Source organism: Squalius cephalus, assembly GCF_949319135.1.
Source record: "Squalius cephalus genome assembly, chromosome: 3".
NCBI lineage: Eukaryota > Metazoa > Chordata > Actinopteri > Cypriniformes > Leuciscidae > Squalius > Squalius cephalus.
This window is the reverse complement of record NC_137124.1, coordinates 60,269,466-60,283,609: the sequence shown is the minus strand read 5'-3', so window position 1 is coordinate 60,283,609 and position 14,144 is coordinate 60,269,466. Positions and strand designations below refer to the sequence as shown.

The 14,144-nt window shown below is 37.3% G+C and overlaps 1 protein-coding gene across 1 annotated transcript; it reads left to right on the top strand.

Annotated features, from left to right (window-relative positions):
* The first annotated feature begins 4,043 nt into the window (after positions 1 to 4,043).
* Positions 4,044 to 9,794, top strand: mad2l1 (MAD2 mitotic arrest deficient-like 1 (yeast)). The gene is made up of 5 exons (XM_079866183.1): positions 4,044 to 4,205; positions 5,036 to 5,182; positions 6,274 to 6,394; positions 7,348 to 7,451; positions 9,483 to 9,794. Exons 1-5 carry the CDS (start codon positions 4,142 to 4,144, stop codon positions 9,653 to 9,655), a joined length of 609 nt encoding a protein of 202 aa, XP_079722309.1. The 5' UTR covers positions 4,044 to 4,141; the 3' UTR covers positions 9,656 to 9,794.
* The last annotated feature ends 4,350 nt before the right edge of the window (positions 9,795 to 14,144 follow it).

Here is a 14,144-nt window from a genome sequence, read left to right as displayed (position 1 = left end):
TCAGCCGCTGTCCTTTTCAGCGCTAACCTTTCACTGCGTGTATTTAGTAAATCCTGACAGAAGATTTTTAATGCCAAAAGAGGTTTTTCGCTGGTGCAAGATGTTAGTAAATCTGGCCCAATGTCTTTATTTTCTGAGTTCTAGTTCTTTCATTAGTTGCTGTTTTCCCTGATCAGCGTCACACCTGTTCCCTGTTGCATTGATTAGCTTCCTCTGTGTATTTAAGCAGAGATGAGCTGCGTTTACATGGACACTTATAATCGGATTGACGGCTCAATCGGACTAAAAAACCTTCATGTAAACACCTTAATCGATCCGAATGAAATTTCGATCGGATTGAAAGGGGTGGTTTATCCCTTTTGTAATCCGATCGAGCGAACATGTAAACACTTGATCGGATTGAAAACCGAAGCTGAAAGGACTGCGCATGTGCAATGACGTTAACTAGCGTAATAACGTGTGATGCGCGGAACGAGCTGTTCTTCCTGTTGAATAAAGTGTCATATTAATAAGTTTCCCGTCATTCTAAAATTCTCATTTCACTCGCGCGTCTGTGAAGTGAAGCAGGGCAACGTCCCACCAGTCCTTGTTTTGGATTCTCATCCACAGACGTCTGGTTTAGGCCAGCATTTTTACTGCGTGATCAATAAGCAGCACGGCAAAACGGTTAATATGCTCTAAATTATGACCAGAGACGAATTAATATTACGTCTGCTGTTTAAAACAAATAAAGAACCAATAGAGGAGAATATTTATGCGCGAAAAGCGAGAAACTCTGTATATCTGTGCAGTGTGCGCATGCCAAAACATCAGATCCGATTTGAAACTTGTGACATAAACGCGCACATCAACCCGATTACTTTATTTATCATTCATGTAAACACCTTGTTCGGATTCATTAATCGTATTGATTTCATTCCGATTGTGTCCATGTAAACGTAGCTAGTGTCTTATATTAAGGCGGGCTTTCACTGTGCGATTTTGAGACGAATTCTGACTCGTGCGACTCTTTTTCGGGTATTCAGCTGTACATGTAGTACAGTGTTCGTGAAGTGTACAGGGAGAAACTAGAGGCGATTAATCTCGTCCGACAGGCAATCGGATGGTCGGATGAATTTCTGGCATGTCAGAAACTTTGGTCTCTCCTTGTGACTATTGATACTTTGCACGTGACGTCAGTTGTACTGGCTGGCGGGCAAGAACGTCATTCTCTAGCAACGAAAACCAGTAAACTAATCAAGGATCTTGCCAGGACGTTGCCAGTTTTAATATACAAAAGTTGGTGTTTTGAGGTGTACACGACATGCCAGATAGTTGTTGTGTGATTGGATGCACTGCGTTTGTTGCCCGCCAGATATCACGTGACTGCAAAGTATCAATACAGTATCGCACAGTTGAAGCAAAGCTACGAACGATTGCCCTAAACTCAGTGTTGTTCCCTCACTGCGCCTGTGCGAAAACAGAAGTTTAACCATTTCATCTTTAATGCAGCAAGAAAGAAAACGAAAAGAGGGAGATCTTTAAGTTATCAAACTAGCTACAAATTATTGTTGCTTACCTCCAGTTCGTGTTGCAAAATGGATAAACCATATATTACCCACGTCTTCCAACAGACACCAGCGATGGAGCGACCGTGCCTCTTTTATTCATTTGTTAAATGCTCACGTTAAACAAGCTGTTTTTGAAATAAAGCTGTTTTTAATTTTCATTGATGACTGATTATTGCAGTGTTCGTACATTAATAATTTTAATTATAGGCCTATAAATCATTGTAATCGACCTAAATGTTTTTAGAGGAGGAGTAGCCTATAAGCTTCTCTCATTTTTGCAGCGCGTCGATTATTCGGGGATGTGCTCTAAAATGATTGCGTGGCAAAGGAATTATAATATCCTATAAATTTAATAATAAAAGTAGGCCTTCCCTAATAATAATACAAAATAATTAATACATACATTGGAAATGTTAAATCCTCTTGATATTGATAGCTGATGCTTGTTTTGACAATATCTCTGGATACACAATATGGTCTATTGGCACGGGGGTTTATCGCGAATATTTCACATAGTGTAAGCAGTCGCGGCTCGATGATCGGACTTTGTGTGAGCACATAAAACGCGAGCTTTGGCTTTACATCGCATGCGATCTAGCCTACTCGTTCAGTGTGAGTATGTAACCTTGCTGAAATCGCAGGGTCACAAATAAACTAGCTTTTTATCATAGTAAAATCTACATATCGTTCCCAACAAAAGTATTGTTTAGCGTAAAACATGTTGAAGATTAGCGAACAGGCTGTCGATTACTTAAATGATAAGGTGTTTCCTCACAAAAGCGGTTTATTAAGTGTAGTGAAGCCTCCTTTCCATTGACATCCATTCATAAAAAACGGCCGTCCGCGTATCGGCGTTAGCATTAGCCGCTAGGCTCTGTGGTTCCTGGTGTTTATTAAAGGTTATTTCATTGTCTGTCTGCGTCAGGCATCTTTGTTTGGATTATTGCTATGCTAACCCGTGACAGCTGTGTTTTTACTCAATTCTGAGTTCATCGGTTCCAGGAGACTTATTGGCTTTTAATGAATGAAAGGCTTCCTCTATGTCTTTCAGAAGTGTTGATCAATCTCATTCAATTTATTTATACTATGTAAATATTCAAAGAAATCATTATTGGAAAAACCTAAACAAATCGCTATATTTTTGGCAGAAGTTGTTGCAATATTCTTTGAGTGATCACTAACGTTAACATTAATCATGAGTTTAAATATATGATTGTTTTTAGCTTGCTGTCTTTCCAGTCTGAAAAACATCGCATTTCTTGGGGAAGAAGATGGAAGCAATATAAAAGCATGGGAATAAACTAGATAAATGTTTTAAACAGGAGGGACGAGAGGTAAATTGGACGATGACTCCTTGTCGACCCAGGCAATAAACGGACAGCTGGAGGTTTGTCTTTAGCTTCTGGCAAGGATGGATGACCTTTCCTCGAATATCTTCTCTCTCACTTTCAGGGACTCCATAAAATCTCAAATTCCACCAACATGAATAAGCCTCCAGGTGCAAAAGCCCTGAAGTGACTCCACCTCGTGTCAAAGTCTTTAACTTCGCCACTTATGAAGCCAATAACATCCTTCACTCCATATGGCTAGTGTTTTTTCTTTGATTGTTTTCACACTACACATGGCGTGATTTCTTCTGAGCCAGTGTCTTGAATCAAATAGTTCTGTCACTGGTTCATTCCCAGTTTAGTAGTCCGTTCAGCTTTCAGACGAATGTAATCTGGAACAGAAAATGAAAAAAAAAAAAAAAGTGAAATTCAAATTTGATGCTTCAGCCAAGTTGGACTGGTTAACATAATGTTGTTCATCACTCACACTAAGAAATCAATTAATTTTTATCTAATATTTCGCAGCTTTGTGCAGCCTATGGCAGTAAAAACCACTGAGCTGTAAATCCCAGATGAATTAGGGTAACGGTAACCCATGTGCTGATTTGTGTTTTATGTATAACTCAATAAGCATTATACATGTGCAAAATTATCACATTAATGATAAATTAAATGCTGTTAAAAATCATCTGATAATGTCTATTGCAGACTAATAACTAGGTGTCCGAGCCGACGCAGTACAGTCAACTTTGCTCTAGTCGTCACGGACCGGATTTGACCGTTCCAACATGGCGGACGGCTCACGTTTAGAAACAGAGACTAATGAGGCATATATGTATATATATTGTCATCTTAAGTCTTTGATAATACCATACAAAATTAAAAAGGCAGGAAATGTCATTTAGTTTAAAAAAATAATTGAATGTAATATTTAAATATTGAATAAAAACAGTAAAATAAGAGAATTATTAAATCGCTCCCATTTTATGTAATTTTTCAGGCTTATTCTGCTTTTTATATAAGCATCAACCTTTGTAAATTGTTGCGTGGTCAAAATCATTTTGTTACAAAACTTTAAACCGACATCTGAACGTGATATTTTTCTTCCTGAACGTTGATTCGTTGAACGTGAGCTGTCATAATGACGCGTGCGCTGACGTCATACGCAGCGTCAGATTCAAACTGTTTGGCGGTTAATAGAAAACAAGCAGCATCGAGGACCGAATTTACACGCAAACTTACCGAATCTAAACTCAATTGAAGATGTCTAAGACGCTGAAGGGAATCACTCTGAAGGGCAGTGCGGAACTTGTTGCCGAATTTTTCTGTAAGTAACGTTACTGATTTTCGGACAGATTAATGCGTTTCATGGCGTCGTTAATGTTTGTCGTGGTTAGTCACAGTAGAAATAGAGTTGAAATCGAATGGCGATTCGAAAGTCTCGTGCCATTGTTAAAGTAGACCGCTGTTTTAATCTCAAATGTGTGGTTAAAATATGTTAATATGTGATCGCTAACCCTGTAAAGCCTAACATGTGAAATAGTCCGAAAAATCTAATGAAATAAAAATGTATTGGACATTTAGACTATCAAAATAAATATAAAAAGAGTTTGCATATGTGTTTTTTGATGCATCACGCTTTTGTTTAATATAGTATGAGATTATGGAGTTTAAACTCGAGAAGGAAACAACATTTTCCTGAATTTGATTTAGAGGCTCAAAATATGCAATTTGTTGCTAAGCTGATATTTATGTGGCCAAAAAGTAAGATAAAATAAATCAATAACAGTATAGCGTCTAGTTGCATAAAATGCATATATAAATATCTGTCTTAACGTTAGATGATATTTAAATGCTTAGTTGTATGACCAAAGCTCTGTAGTTTTAAAACACAATGCAATACAGTGATGATTGAGAGATGAACAAGTAAACCTTCCTTAAAAGCCTGATGGTCATATTTGATACTCAGTGAAAATAATGTATAGATAATTAAGTAAACCTGAGTTGCTGCTCTAGTTCAGTGAGTGTTGATCTGGAAATATTACTAACAATATCAGAGATTCTTACCTTTACTTCATTTTTATTTTTGTAGCCTTTGTAGCTGTTCCAGAAAATAATTTATATGTAAATAAAATAATATATGTTTGTGTTGTGTAGCGTTCGGGATCAACAGTATTCTCTACCAGCGAGGGATTTACCCGGCGGAAACCTTCACCAGAGTCACACAATACGACATGAGCCTTCATCTCACCACTGACTCCAAGCTGAAGAACTACCTCACCAACGTCATCACACAACTCAAAGGTGCGTCACACACACACACACACCTGTCTGAGGAAACAACAGCAACACACACACACACACACCTGTCTGAGGAAACAACAGCAACACACACACACACACCTACACCTGTCTGAGGAAACAACAGCAACACACACACACACACACACACACACCTACACCTGTCTGAGGAAACAACAGCAACACACACACACACACACACACCTGTCTGAGGAAATGGCACACACACGTTTTAGTAACATTAGCTAGCTATACAGTGTAATGGGATATTTTGTATTTAACATTAAATGTGCTTTCAACTGATTTGATGCCTCAAAGGTTCCATTTCATGCTGACTTTAATAAAAAAAAAACTTTTTAGTTATTATATTTATATTCACGCTCAAAGTTCAGAGCAAAGGGAGATATTTGCTTTTACAGAAATCGCTTTTTAAGGACTACAACAAACGGCTGGTAGAGACTACAAGCTTCTTCACGGGTTAGTGACATCACCAACCCTAGAATTTACATAAACCCCGCCCCCGGAACACTATTTGTAGATTATCAAGACAGAATATGCTAATCAATGACTAGAAGATAACTACACATCAGCTTCATGAATTCATCAACTAACCATTCAGAAATGTCCTGTTGTCTACATGTTGTCACTTCTTCTTGAGTCCATCTTTCTGATTCCGGTTTGAACATAAAAGGCTAAAAGTTTTTGAAATGTTCAGTGCATGTGTGTGTGTGAGGTAAAAGGACACAAGCTGTTGAAGCTCCGCCCCCTGTGCCGGGAGCAGCAGCTCATTTGCATTTAAAGGGACACACACAAAACGGTGTGTTTTTGCTCACCCTCAAAAAGTGACAATTTTAACATGCGATATAAACATATCTGTGGGGGTTTTTGAGCTCAAACTTCACACACACACACTGGGGACATCAGAGACTTATTTTACATCTTGTCAAAAGGGCATTATAGGCTACACCCCTTTAAAAAGAGCCCGTTTCTGTCCGTCAGCCGAAGTTGAGATTTGCTGTGTTCGCTGTGTACACTCCTGCGTGTAGTGTGTGTGTGTGTGTGTGTTTGCTCAGTGATGGTCCGTCTCTCTGCAGAATGGTTGTTCGACTGCACCGTTCAGAAGCTGGTGGTCGTGATCACGTGTCTGGAGACCAACGAGGTTCTGGAGCGATGGCAGTTCGACATCGAGTGCGACAAGGCGGCGAAGGAGAGCGGGTACGTGTTTTAATCGTTCTCATATCAGGATAATGATTCGTTATCATCGTCAGATTCAATCACAGCCATAGATGGGAATCGGAATAATTAAAATTCAAACAATACTCAACCCTGTTTCGATTCTGCTTATCGATTCTTAATTTCGATTCCAATTAGAAAAGAAAACTTCGATATCATTATTGCAAAACATGTAATTGTATTTGAATATCATTAACATAAATCAACCGGCTAATGAACGCGTACACAAGGAGCGTTTGCCTGTGGTTTAAAAACACCACAGAAGAACAACTATAGCATAACTAATATACACTTCAAGCATTATTAAAGACAATAAACACTCAGTAACTAAAACAAGAACAAATAAAACATCAGCAATCACAACAAATAGATAAAACTGAACAAAGATATACGATTGAAATAGTGTTTTAAGATTTTCAGTATTCATGTACAGAAACTGTAATCAAATGTAAAATAACACTGTACTTTGTAATGTACATTTTATTTATAAAGTTATTTTTGTTATTTGTAAATATAAGTCATTCAGTCAAAAATGAGTGCATTTTTTCTGTCTTTTGTTGTTTGATTAGTGTTATTATAGAGCGGGAATATTAGGCTGCTGTCACTTTAAGAGCTGCACGGATCCAATATACCGTTACACGTGTGTGTGTGTGTGTGTGTGTGTGTGTGTGTGTGTGTGTGTGTGTGTGTGTGTGTGTGTGTGTGTGTGTGTGTGCAGCTCTGAAACCAGCGCAGGAGTCTCACACACTTGAATGGTTGAAGTCTTTTTGAAATGCTCACAAAGGAATTAATTGAAAATGTAATTTAACAAGTATCCGATTCCTGACCTCAAGTATTCGGTTCCCAACCCTAGCCATGAAGTTAACTGTGATTTAACTTTAATGTTCTCTTGCGTGACCGATGCAGATATGAATGCTCATGATTGTATGTTCCAGTGCTCCCAGGGAGAAGTCCATAAAAGCCATCCAGGAGGAGATCCGCTCGGTGATCCGACAGGTCACCGCCACCGTCACCTTCCTGCCGCTGCTGGAAACGGCCTGTGAGTTCACCTGAGGAACACACACACTCACACCAATGACATTAACCCTAACCATACAAGTCTGAAACTGTCTTAAAGGAGTCGCTCACTCCAGAATTAACATTTCCTGATAGTTTACTCTCCTCCACGTCATCCAAGATGTTCATGTGTTTCTTTCTTCAGTGGAAAAGAAATGAAGGTTTTCTGAGGAAAACACTCCAGGATGTTCCTCCATATAGTGTCTTCAATGGGGTCCAACGGGTCGAAGGTCCAGATGTGAGTTTCAGTGCAGCTTCAAAGTCTCGACACGATCCAGCCGAGGAATAAGAGTCTCATCTAGACAAACCAGCGGACATTTCATAAACAAAATAAACATTTATATACTTTTAACCACTATTGCTGGTCTTGCACTCGCTGTGATGCGCCACACATTACGTAATCAGGTTGAAAGGTCAAGCGGGACGTAGGCGTAAGAACCGACCCAGTGTTTATAAAGAGAACGTGCAAAGACTGAGACAAACACTATTTACAAATAAAAAAATAAAAGATGAAACAATGAGAAAATGAGATGGAGTTTTTCGCCCTACTCTACATTCCTGAACCGGAACATGCGTGACCTTTCAACCTGATTACGTAATGTGTGTCACATCACAGCGAGTGCAACATGAGTATTAGTGGTTAAAAGTATATAAATGTTTATTTTGTTATAAATGTCCGCTGGTTTGTCTAGATGAGACTCTTATTCCTCGGCTGGATCGTGTCGAGACTTTGAAGCTGCACCGGTTCCACGGAGGGCCTAGTGTATGCAGGTTTTCTCTTTTACCTTGAACCAAACTGATTGAGTAGGTCACTAATTGGTTAAGATCTCCCCTCACCTGGTAGTCTAGGTCTTAATTGGGCACTAATTGAAGGGAAAGACCAAAAACCTGCATACACTAGGCCCTCCGTGGAACCGGTTTGAGAACTCTGGTGTAGAGGATCAAGTTGTGTTGATGTATTGCAAAACAGTAGCACTTTATTTTACAGTAACTGGGTAATAACTAGCCTTGAACCTAATCTTAACTCGTGTAGTTAGCTGATATTATATAATATGTCCTATTAGTTCAGGACAGGTTTGTTGGTACGGGTGGGTTTAAGCTCATCCGTGTCATTATAGATGTAATTAGTGTATCAAATGATTGATTTAATCCTTATAGTGCATTGAAGTTAAAAGTTTTGGACACGCTTTATATTATGATCTGACTAACTATTTATTTATTTATTTTTTGGACAATCTTTATATTATGATCTGACTAACAATTTTTTGTTTTATTTATTTATTTATTTTTGGACACTTTATATTATGATCTGACTAGCAATTTATTTATTTATTTTTTGGACAATCTTTATATTATGATCTGACGAACAATATTTTATTTTTGGACACACTTTATATTACGATCTGACGAACAATTTTATTTATTTATTTTTGGACACACTTTATATTCTGATCTGACTAACAATTTTATTTATTTTTTGGACAATCTTTATATTACGATCTGACTAGCAATTTATTTATTTATTTTTTGGACAATCTTTATATTATGATCTGACGAACAATATTTTATTTTTGGACACACTTTATATTCTGATCTGACTAACAATTTTATTTATTTTTTGGACAATCTTTATATTACGATCTGACTAACAATTTTTTTTTTTTTTTTATTTATTTATTTATTTTGGACACTTTATATTATGATCTGACTAACAATATTTTTTTTATTTATTTATTTATTTTTGGACACTTTATATTATGATCTGACTAACAATTTTATTTTATTTATTTATTTTTGGACACACTTTATATTACAATCTGACTAACAATTTTTTTTTTTTTTTTTTTTTTTGACACTACATATTATGATCTGACTAACTTTTTTTTTTTTTTTTTTTTTTTTTTTTGTTGGACACACTTTATATTATGATCTGACTAACACTTTTTTTTTTTTTTTTTTTGGACGCACTTTATATTCTGATTTGACTAACACTTGTGTTTGTGGTCTCCAACAGGCGCGTTCGACCTGCTGATCTACACGGATAAAGACCTGCAGGTGCCGGAGCAGTGGGAGGAGTCTGGGCCTCAGCTCATCGACCAATCAGAGGAGGTGCGCTTGCGTTCCTTCACCACCTCCATCCACAAGGTCAACAGTATGGTGGCCTACAAGAGGACGGACTCCATGTGATCGCGCCGGCTCTCCTTCTGTCTTCTGTTACAACGTTTCAGTCCTGTGTATATATCTATGTAAAGCTTATTTCTTATTTGTTGTTGTTTTAAATACTGTATTTCCTAATACAGACAATAAATCTCTTGTTTCCAAGATTGTATTGTTGATTTATGGGTTTCTTTGATTGCTCGCAGTTTCCTCTAGATGGCGACACAAATCTAGGTTTACATATCAGGAGATTTGCACAAAGCCTGTCAAGAATATATTTGATCCCAAATTCATAAGTTTTTCATTTAATTGTAATATTTTTACTACTGTATTATTAATGTATTTATACCTGATTGTAATACTAATTCTCACTTTATGATGGTTTAAACTATCCCAAAAAGCTGATTTGCATTACTGTATAGGGAATCAACAATGAAAGTTTATTTTAAAACATAAAATGAAATATACGTGCAAGATCTGAGGACTGAGTTTACTCGTGTGTATCCAGCTTGAGGTTAGTGAAGGTTTGTAGTTTGGTAAAGCAGTGTCGCATTAATTACACTGAACAGAGACAGAAAGGACTCGATTATGAAGATGTGGAGCAGAATAAAGGCTGTGGACGTGTTTGATCTGAAGCAGGTCCTGCTTTGAGCCTGTGCTTCTGTGGACATCAGTGTTTTAATGCTTCATTACTGTGAGAAGAGCATCGCATTTCATCTCAGGAAAACTCGAGTGTGTGTGAGATGCTGTAGGCCTACTTGTATCTTCAACTATTATTTATAACACACATTTCATATTTACGTTGTTGCCCAAAGTGCTTCGCAGTTACAACTAAAAACAATAAAACACACATGTATAAAAACATTTATCAAGCCTAGCAGATGAAGGCATAGCTACACACTCTTAGACACACACAACTGTATGATGAGATCAGTGTAGAGAGAAATAAAACTAAGTTATAACTACAATGTACAATACCCTTAACTAAAAGCTAAGTTAAAAAGATAAGTTTTGATCTTACTTGATACTGATGTTTTTTTTTTAAATGGTTAATTCGTTGATTTATCTGCGTTTTAACTCTTTCCCCGTCGGCGTTTTTTTATCTTTTTTTTTTAACCAAATTTTTATGGCCCCCAGAATATTTAGTTGACAGGGAAAGAGTGAATGTGCTTCATAGAGTTTTTTAGATGATGCCAAGGCTTTATAGTTCGGGAAGAGTCTGCGACCTCTGACAACCAAAAATATTACATACAGCACCATTAAAGGTACAATATGTAATATTTTTCTTCGCCGCTAGGGGTCGTAACCTCTTAAAGGCGTATGTTGATGACGCATAAGCGGAATTATGGGACTTCCCGTTGTGCCGAAGGATCTAATAATGCTTATGGATGAGTGAATACATTGATGTTTTTAACATGACTGATATGAAGCAGGGCGCGAGTGCTAATGAGACACAGATCTCAGCGCCACACGCGAGTCCCGCGGATATAAAGGGATGAGGACATTTCATTCTACCGAACTAACTTACGCAAGTGCTGAATAATACACACACAGGGCAGTTTATTAGACGAATGAAACTTGTGAGGTGACGCAGCGCTGTTCTACACTATCACACTAAACTGCATTTGAGTGTGTTAAAGTTATAATGTTCTATGTGTTAGTTTGTCTGTATGAGACTAGCAGTGAGCGAGATCAACATTAGCATAACATACTGATCATATTCTAACATTTCATCATGTTGAGCTATATAACATTGATTCGTTTTATGTACATTTGCTCACCTGTCTAATAAAGTACATGCAAGAGCGGCGTCTCTGTCGAGTTGAAGTTAGCCGCGGACGCTAGCTCTCGGCATCTCGAAAACACCACGCTGATATTGATCCTCGTTTTAGTTCTCCTTTTGTCCCAAAGTCTGCTTGCCATGGTCCATAATGTCTGAATGAAACAACAGTGTGAGTATTAGACGTAACGCAGTTGTCCACGTCTGTCGCCATGGTTACTACGGCAGTACGAGCGGAAACCATAACGCGGATATTACGTCATTGATCAGGGACGAGCCATTATTTAAAATTGGAATTTCTCTGAAATTAAAAATCTTTGGGAACTTTTGGGATATTTTAAGTCCACAACTGCAGGAAATATATCACACTGTGCAAGTGATTTTTGAATATTTTATTACAAAAATCTTACATATTGTAGCTTTAAGTGAACATGGTGAAAATGGTGACCAGCTACAGCACCCATGTACGCATTCTCCATTCAGTTTGTCAACTGATCAATTATAAAACACCATTAATTAGACAAAACAATTTTAAATTTACGTTATTGATGAGCTGAAACTGCTTTTTAACTCTTTCCCCGCCACTGACGAGTTTTCGCGGCAATCTGCGTTTTTAACTGTTATCCATTAGAGGGCGCTGTTACGCATCTGACAGAAGCTCAGGATCAAAAGCACAAATGAAGAAGCAGAAACATGCGATAGAAGCATTGCTGACGCACATGTACGATAACACGATCATATGGAAGCTTGTTTCCGCCACAGAATAAAACATTTTAAAAGATAATTGCGACTTTTTATCTCACAATTGCGAGTTTACATCTCGCAATTCTGACTTTATTTCTCAGAATTGCGTGTTATAAAGTCAGAATTGCGAGAAATAAAGTTGCAATTGCGTCTTATAAAGTCAGAATTCTGCCTTTTTTTCTTGCAATTGCGACTTTATTTCACGCAATTCTGACTTTACAACACAATTGCGAGTTTATATCTTTACAGACTTTTTTTTTTTTTACCTCAGAATAGTTTATATCTCACAATTCTTACTTTATATCATGCAATTCTGACTTTATATCATGCAATTCTGACTTTATATCTCCCAATTGCGTATTATAAAGTCAGAATTGCGAGATATAAACATGCAATTCTGAGAAAAAAAGTCAGAATTTCAAGTATATTTCTCGCAATTGCGAGTTTATATCTCATAATCCTGACTTTATAATACGCAATTGCGACTTTATATCACGCAATTTTGACTTAACCTGCAATTGCGACTTTATATCACATAATTCTGAGATAAAAAGTCAGAATTGTGAGATTAAAAAGTCGCAATTACCTTTTTTATTTTTCACTCTGTGGCGGAAACAAGCTTCCATACGATCATCAAACATTGAACAGCATAAAAATCAAAACGTTACCGAAAGAAATGTCGACCCAGGAAGGGTTAACTGACTGTTCGTTCTTTTGATACATTTATTGTTTACATATTCATACAACAATATTCTGGGGCCTTAAAAGTTTTGTGAAAATGATCAAAAATGCTGGCAGGGAAAGAGTTAATTAGGTGCCTTCTTAATGATTGTGTATCATTGGACAAATATTGTAAAATAAATAATAAAATAAAATACTAGATCCATCAACAAGTCAGGTGTGGAACAGGTTTCATTTCTACAGACATCTTATTTCCATCCCGATACAAGTATTTGTTGTGATTGTCAAAGGATTTAACACACATTTGTGTAACAGATGATAAATAAGTTCACATATCACAGGTATGCAATGCAAGTGAACAAAACAAAAAAATCTACAACATGATATAAAGGTATTTTACAAAGTGACGTGAAAGTGTTTAAACAGTGAAAAACGACTGTATTCAATGTGTTCGTTTAAATATCAGCTTACGCTAACAGTGCAATGTAGCAAACTAAGATTTAGTATGTGCGTATATCAGTAATTCAGTGAGTGAGCTGAACACAAACACACAAGAAAACATGAGGAATGTTCTGGACTCAATGCAAGTCGATATGCTGTCGATTACCACGAGAAATGATTTTGATTTTAAAAACATGAAACGTTCACAGTTAACTGAAGTAGTGAACGCTACTCAATCTTGGATTAATGCAGAGAATGTCTAATAAGGGGAGAACTTCCACTCTCAGTAAACTTCCGGCTTCTGAACTGGTTGCAGTTCCACTCTGGCTCCACATGAGGGCGCTCACAGGACGAGTGCAGAGTGAATGGAGGTCTATGGCGCTATACGCCTCAAAATCCACTTTTCTCAGGATATAATTTTTTGTCTAGTAATTTGAATGTTGTATTCGAAAAGAGATGCAAAGAAATTACACATTGCTGGGTGTTCGATTTTTTTGTTATGAGCAACAACAACTCAACCTGTAAGAAATCGAAAGGACATAAGTACTCGTTAATTCAACTTTCGACCTATAACCCATGTTGAACTTGCAAAACCTACAATCAAATCTGAGATTTCTCAACGGCAATCGGGTGAAAGAGACAAATTTAGCCGTCTAGCTCCATAGACTCCCATTCATTCTGCACTCATGGGCGATCGCCCCCAGTGGAACTCTGGTGGAACTACAACCACAATTTGGTACAAGTATAAATAGAGGGGATCCCTATGACATACCTGGTCATGTGATGATTTTGTTGTTATTAGACTTGACCTGTGCATGAGCAAGAGAGATAATCTTCCGTCTAGCTCCATAGACTCCCATTCATTCTGCACTC

What these genes read in the sequence shown, in the direction of transcription:
- mad2l1 (XM_079866183.1), top strand. Translation starts at nt 4,142, where the DNA reads ATGTCTAAGACGCTGAAGGGAATCACTCTGAAGGGCAGTGCGGAACTT. An exon ending in ACTTGTTGCCGAATTTTTCT is followed by an intron (nt 4,206 to 5,035) that starts GTAAGTAACGTT and finishes TGTGTTGTGTAG; the next exon opens with CGTTCGGGATCAACAGTATT. An exon ending in GCCGCTGCTGGAAACGGCCT is followed by an intron (nt 7,452 to 9,482) that starts GTGAGTTCACCT and finishes GGTCTCCAACAG; the next exon opens with GCGCGTTCGACCTGCTGATC.